The 7255-nt window shown below is 34.0% G+C and overlaps 1 protein-coding gene across 1 annotated transcript; it reads right to left on the bottom strand.

The window, feature by feature from the left end:
• Positions 1 to 3160: 3160 nt before the first annotated feature.
• Positions 3161 to 3737, bottom strand: LOC110028494 (L10-interacting MYB domain-containing protein-like). Its single transcript, XM_020730361.1, has 2 exons — positions 3327 to 3737; positions 3161 to 3235 (listed from the first exon to the last, which is right to left on the bottom strand). The coding sequence occupies exons 1-2, from the start codon at positions 3651 to 3653 to the stop codon at positions 3161 to 3163; spliced, it is 402 nt and encodes a 133-aa protein (XP_020586020.1). The 5' UTR covers positions 3654 to 3737.
• Positions 3738 to 7255: the final 3518 nt, after the last annotated feature.

Here is a 7255-nt window from a genome sequence, read left to right as displayed (position 1 = left end):
ATATCCATTTTTTATCACGGCCTAATATCAAATCACAAGTGCTTCTTGATTTTATGATGAATGTATAATTTTTATCCTTGTTCAGTTAGTCATTGCCCCTCATAGTATTCCCTATGATGTTGATGGAGTTTTTAGGAATTCTAAACTCCGTGAATGATACCTATCAAATGAGACAATAGTAGTATAAGACTTGAGTTGGGAGGTGAACACATCAATACTGATAAAAAAACACTCTTCTAAGGAACGAGCAATAAGTCTTCACAAACAAATCATAAGAAATTAACAGTACAAAAAATTTATTAAAGGGAAAAAATGAGATAAAGGTAAAAATGAAACAAAGGTAAAAAGCCAGTCAATGGTCGCATTTCATTTCATATAATCAATTGATTACAAATATTTTCTTTCCTTTACAAAAATTTCATATACCCGTTTTCTGTTGTAAGCAAAAAATTAAAAATTCTTAGTATAAAAATCCCTGAAGCTGAATCACACGTTGCACGAACCTTCATTCATTACATCCTCCCCCTTAGATTCATCTCTTCATTTGGTGACTGCTATCAAGGCAGAGAAAAGCTTTGTAAATTCATCCAAGTTTGAGCACTTTGGGTCGACCAACCCAATTTGCATGAATTGGTCAATCTCACACTTTATGTCAAGCTAGAGGTATCTGGCCTGGCCATTGAAGAACTCCTCGTCCACCTTCATCATTGTCTATTTCTTTATCAAGAAGTAATTTTTCTTATGATCAACTTAAAGTCAGACGCACTCTCCAGTTCTTCCTTAAATTCTTCCAACCAAGCCACAGTCTTGACCGCTCATTCCAACTTAAAGTCAGACACACTCTCTATCGCACTCTCTATCTTTGTCGGAGCCATTGTGATCTTGGCCCTTTTCTCAAGCTTGAAGGCTTTTCCCTTAGCATTGAGGTAGAAAGAAGAGAAGTAATGTGTGTTCATAAGTCCTAATAGCTGGTACATGTCAACCATATGGCATTAGTATTGAGGGTCGCACTCGTTGATATGCTTCTCAAAACTCTTATGTTAGAGTATATCAGTGATCATTGAAGCATAGACATCTGTGATTGGGGAGTTTGGAAACTAATCCCTCATTTTATTGATCAATTCAAATTGGGATACTTTTCTCAGAATGACTTTTGGCCACCCCATTTGCATTAGGCTCCATCCACCTAAAGCTCCCTTCTGTATTTTCCAAGGAAATAAGGGAAGTTAAAATATCTAAACCAAGCATCAGAGCCTTGCCTTTTCTTCGACAGTCTTCATCAGAGGTAGTGGGATCAGGATGCAGTTCAAACTCAATTTGAGTCTCTTCCTTGTGATGGGTTTCATCCTCATAAAAAAAATAGGCACAAGCTTTGGCTCTGATTCAGTTTGACCATGTCGGCAGTAAGAAGTTGGGAGTTGTAATGTTGTCGGCTGTCAGGATGGATATCCTAACACCTGTTTTAATTTAATTTAATGTATATAATTTGAAAAAAATAGTATTTTAGATTTTGGAAAATACAAGACCGAACCGATCTCATATCCCCAGTAGTTTAAATAAATGAGTCTAATACCGCAAGTAATGTATCCATCCCGAAGGATAGACACACCACTTACTGGTAAGGCTCGATTAGATAAACTAAAGATTGTATGACATCCATTTGGTCTGCGAAACCATTTTTATTATAAGTCGACAAGTTCCCCTATTTAATACAAAAATTAAATAGGGTTTTGTTTTAAGTTGGGTTCGAAAATGCTTCCTATAAGGGCAAGCCCCTATAGTTAAAGCCCCTATAGTTAATTATATCCGTTAATTACATCTTAAATGACCGAAGTCAATTAAGAAAACTCTCGATAAAAATTAGGAAAATATTATCTTCAAGGAGTTCAAAGAGATAGAACTTTTTAATGAGATCGGACAAAGAGGTGTGAAAGGGGAATGGTTCAAATTTAGAACATTTATTTTGGAATTTAAAGGAGGGAGAACTAGAGGATGTCGTAGATCCTGAGGAGAACCTCGATGACTTCCCAAATTATCCTACTGTTTAGCTTATATTTTGGGGATTAGAATTATTGAATGTTTCATCCTGTTAATTTTATTAATTAGGTCTTACATTTGTGTAAAATGATCACACAAATAGCCTGAAAAATGTGAGGATTTAGGTCATAACGAACGACAACCTTGGAATCCTAAGGCGAGTTAGGGCTTTTATATTGTATAGCAGAACCATACAAAGGCCTAAAGATAAGTAAGGATTTATGTTGCATAAGCAAACAACCTCAAAGTCCTATGGATTTGTTGTTTAATTCTAAAGAGAAGATATGTTGTTGTAGATTCTATTGCTGTTATAAATCATTGTCATAGAATGTTGCACACAGGAATGCTCTAAGCTCCTTGATGAAGTAGCGGGTTTTAGTTTTAGAAATGTCAATTGAGGAGATGAGAAAAATATCATGTTTTAGAAGTCATGTTTTAGAAGTCATGTTTTATAGTGTGTCAGTTCATGATGTTAAATCAATTATTTTCTAAGGTTATGGTTATTGGGTCATATTAAAGTTGATTAGAGCGACATCGGTTAGGATCCTACAGTTCCCTCATTCCGGCACCACTATTTTCTTTCAGATTCACTTAGTCCAAATGAATTTACTAAACTCAACTTAATGAGTTCCATACTTTCATTTAGACCATGGGAAATCTCGTTAGCAAACTGTAGGTTACCTCCTCCGAGAGATTCCCGATTATCCGATAGAGACGTTTTAATTTAGTTGCAATTTTAGTTTTTTGTGATTTTTGTAATTAAATTTTGAGTGTTCTTATATTTTGAATGTTGTGGGGGTGAATTTTATCTTGTTTGATTTTTTTTTTATTTTTGCTTTTAAATTTTTTTTTGTTTCAGTTTTGTGGCTATCCTAAAAGTTTTAGTTTTGACATGCAGGGTGACATCGTTGTTTAACATGCAAGTTCATGAGCAGGAAAAGTACAGTAAGAAAAGTGCAGGAAAAGAAGTTGTAAACTATAAAAGCGTATCTGTGGAGTCTTCTTGTTCCTCCACCTGAAGGTTCAGTACTTGCAAGGCATATGTATATAGTTTTGCAGGAAAAAGAATAGGAAGTACAAGTTCAAGGTGTGTCTATCAGCTCCTATGTCATATCTTAATGGGTCACATTCTATCTAGTTTTTCCTCCATTACTGGATCAATGCCAACAAATTTAAATTTTTTGGCTGACGGCACTGCCTGTTATAAATAACAAATGTGCATTAATAAAGTAGTGTCAGGTCAATGCGAAATTAGATTAAAGAGAAAGTAAAAAGATTAAATTATAGACCTGTAGTTTTTCAGCCCACCATTCCTCTGGTGCATCTATTGTGCGCTTAACAGGATCCCAGCCCATTCCTGTTGATCCCTGTTTTAGTTCTTTCCATAGTTTCCAATCCTTCTTTAACTGATCCCATTTGTTCTTCATTTTCATGCGATCGTAATCTCTTCCAGTCATTTCTTTGAATTTAACTAAAATATTTCGCCACCCTGCTTTGTTAAAAAATGTAGTGGGTCTATTTCCCACCTCAACCTCCCTTACACATAAATCACAAAAGATTATAGTAACTTCTCTATCCCACATGGCCGATGTTCCAGCCTCTCTAGCTTTACTCATTGAGTTCTGTCAGATATATGGATGGGCATAAAATGTTTCTTTTCATGACAATAAAAATCATAAAACAAAAAGAACAATGTTTCATACCGCTATTGTACGTTTAAAATGTGAAATACACCATATAAAAATTGAGTGATACGTTTGTAAATCTTCCTAAATAATATTTATTTCTCATAAAGGTTTATTTATCTAACATGTTCTTGAGCGATGATTTCTGCTATTCTTGCCTTGTAGGTTTTAAGTGTCATTGTTGAAATTAGATTGAAAGCAAAAGTGATGGAAAAAGAATTAAAATAATTTTTAATTTTTCTATTGATAAGAACTAAATATCTACCAAAGTCTTAAAGCTAAATATCAATGGATAAATAATATAGGAAGGAGCACATGTTTCAAACTTATTTGCTAAAATTTTGAAAATAGATTCATAAAACGTGCTCCATAAGGAGGAGATGAGTGAACTCAACAAAGATGTCTCCGTTAATGTTTGAGAATGGGACTTGACAAGACTATGTATGCTCGTCTGATCAACCATATTAGACAACTTCCGATCAGCAAAATGACCAAAATGTCGCTAATTTTTATGGTGAATTTCATTGTTGAAGGAGTGAAGAATAATTGGTCTTTTAGGGTTGCAGAAATTTAAGATGCAACAGGAAAGTGGGAAAGAGATGACAGTTCAGAGTTTTGTCTGCCAATTTGTAACAATATGGTTAGTAGATATTTTGCTATATGAAAGATGATTTTAAGACTTTCTATATCCATAAGTAATATCTGTATAAATTTCCCTCAAACAAAGTCAAAAAAAAATGAAATAAGTTCTATATGTGAGCTCAGAAACATCCAATTCCAAAAAATAATTGAGCAAGGCAGCAGCTAGCAACAAAAAATCAAGTACTCCAAACTAACGCAGCAGTAGCAAGCAACAAAAAATGAAGCCCAGGAACCAAAATGATAATCCAAGAGCAACTTCATTAAGGAGATCAAATCAATACAGTAAACCACAACCTAAAAACAGAAACAGTTAAAGCACAAATAACCAAAAACTTAAGTCTGCTAATACATAAGAGAAGCTCAATTGATGTTCAAGATAAATTGAAACTTTAACATATATAACCTCTGAATTTAAAAAAAATAGAAAAAACTTAGATTGTAAATAAGTTTTGTGACAACCTTGTGGTTTGTTGAAGAAAATCCGCAAGAACTGGCTTCGGAGAGAACTGCCTTTGACGGGAGCGAGAAGATCCGCAAGATCTGGCTTCAGACAGAGAAGATCTGGCTTCGAACGGTGAAGAACCGGCTTTGACGGTAACGAGACGAGAAGATCTTGCTTTGACGGTAGCGAGAGTACAAGATTTCGCTCCGACGGCAGCTAGAGGAGAAGATCCGGCCTCGAGGAGAACGAGAGGGGGAAGATCCGGTTGCGACGGGAGCTAGGGTAGCAGATCCGACTTCGAGGAGTGCGAGACGACGAGATCCACGTTCGACGAGAGCCCGAGGAGAGGTTCCGGCTTCGACGGGAGGGCGACGGGTCAGTTACGGCTTGCAGGGAAAGTGCTCGCGGAAGAGGAAGGAAAAAGGAGAAATGCTATCGGGAGAGGCAAGGTCGCGGAGAAGAAGATCAGGTCGCGGCTTCGACGATCTGGCTTCGAACGACGCGGCAGTTCGCGAGCGGGCTTCGAACGAGGGAACAGGGGTTAATGGGGTAATAAAATTCGCGAAATGCGGACCGGGGGGGTCAGCCCGCGGTCCGCGTCTCTTAGCAAAATACAAAACGCTATTTTAAATAGTCTACCAAAAAGTGCGAACGTGCGAACCAAACGGTATGGCGGCGTTTTCAAAACGCCGCCCGCACTTATAAGCTGCCCCAAACGGGCCCTAAATGTATAGATTATTTCTCAAGCAACACATAATGAGTTTAATCATACTTCAAGATATCAAAAAGAGTATGAGAAGATTCTAGGGACCAGACCCCCATACATCTCACAATCCCTTGAAAAGTCCCGAGTTTATTCATACTTATTATGTTGCTTAATAATTCATCCTTATCATACCCTTATGCTCAAGGAAATAAATGATGTGCTCAAGGAAATGATGTTCTAGCCAACTCTAAGGATGGGGTAATTATCACTTGATGTTTTATTTACAAATTATATAGGTAAAGACCTTTAGGGGCAATTTGGTTTAATTGAGGAGCTTAGTACTTTGATTTTAAAGATGGGCTTGTAGTGTTTTTTTTTAAGAAAAAAGTTTTAAATTAGTTATAGATTATTTGCTAAACTTCATTAAACAAAATTTTGATTAAGCCTAGTTCACTACTAAGCCCTTAAAAATTAATGGGTAGATTTGTAATTTTAGAAAAAGATTTAAATGTTTATACATTTAATCCTTATCATGAATTATAAGTCATTTAAAAACCATTAATTGGGGCTTAAAGATCAGTGAGTTGTGATATTCTAAAAATCAAACCCCTCACCTTAATATCTTTTTATTTAAATATTATTCCAAATTCCATTAATTTTAAGAAATTACAAATTTATCCTTTATAAAACCAAAATGAGATTGGTTGCTACAATTTATCCCTTTCATGTTCCAATCCTAAAAATATATCAATTAAGATTATTTTTTGCTCATTTAGCCCTTTGATTAAGTCTAAATATTAATTAAGCCTTAAAATCCAAAATTACCCTTTTGCCCCTAAGGCCCTAATACCCTATAATTCATTAAATTAAACTCAAATGACTTGAAAATTTTATATTACCCAAGTCATGGGTTAATTAAAACACTAAAGGAGAAAATAAGATTTTTTTCTGAATTTATTTAATTTTATAATTATTTTTAATGCAAAAATAGGGATTTTCAATGAAAATTTAATAGCCTAATCAAAACAAAGTCTTTGTCCTTAAGAAAATTATTGGAGGTTCACCTAGGTTAGATGACCATTTGGACCAATTTTCATAAGTTTTAGAGGATTAATTTAATCATTAGAATTATTGGTTTGTTTTGAGCATTAGTTAAATATAAAATATTTTTTAAGTGGAAAATTAAGTTTTATATTTTTATTAATTCTCTCTGAGTCCAGGGAACCTAAAGAAATAAATTTCATATTTTTTTATTTGTATTTTTATTATTGGAATTATTTTAGTGAGAAATTAGAGAAAATTCATTTTATGCCTTTAGAAATTAATATCTTGACTTGGAAAATTAGGAAAATTATTTTAATTGGTTATATGTGATTAGCAAGTCAAATTTGGCATTTTAGTGTGTTTTTACAATCTTATATTTTTTATAATTTTTAATTAATATTTAATTATTTAAATGTCCAAAACTAGCTCAAAAATGAATTATTTATTTTAATTCCAATTTTACTTTTCTTAAGCTCCTCTGGTCATAAGGAGCTCCCAAAACCAATTTGGTGATTTTTTTTAGTTTTATTTCAATTATTATAATTATTTTAATGCCAAAAATGTGATTTCACTTGATTAATTCATTTGAGTGGTCAAATTAACTCCAATTAACTTGAAATTTTTATGGCGAGCTCCTTTAACATTAAATCAGTGTGAAAAATAGTTTTCATGTCATTTACTTTTATAATTAATCCAAAA

Source organism: Phalaenopsis equestris, unplaced genomic scaffold (genome assembly GCF_001263595.1).
Source record: "Phalaenopsis equestris unplaced genomic scaffold, ASM126359v1 Scaffold000513, whole genome shotgun sequence".
Classification (NCBI taxonomy): domain Eukaryota; kingdom Viridiplantae; phylum Streptophyta; class Magnoliopsida; order Asparagales; family Orchidaceae; genus Phalaenopsis; species Phalaenopsis equestris.
Note: the sequence above shows the minus strand (reverse complement) of the source record. Positions and strands in the feature narration are given on the sequence as shown.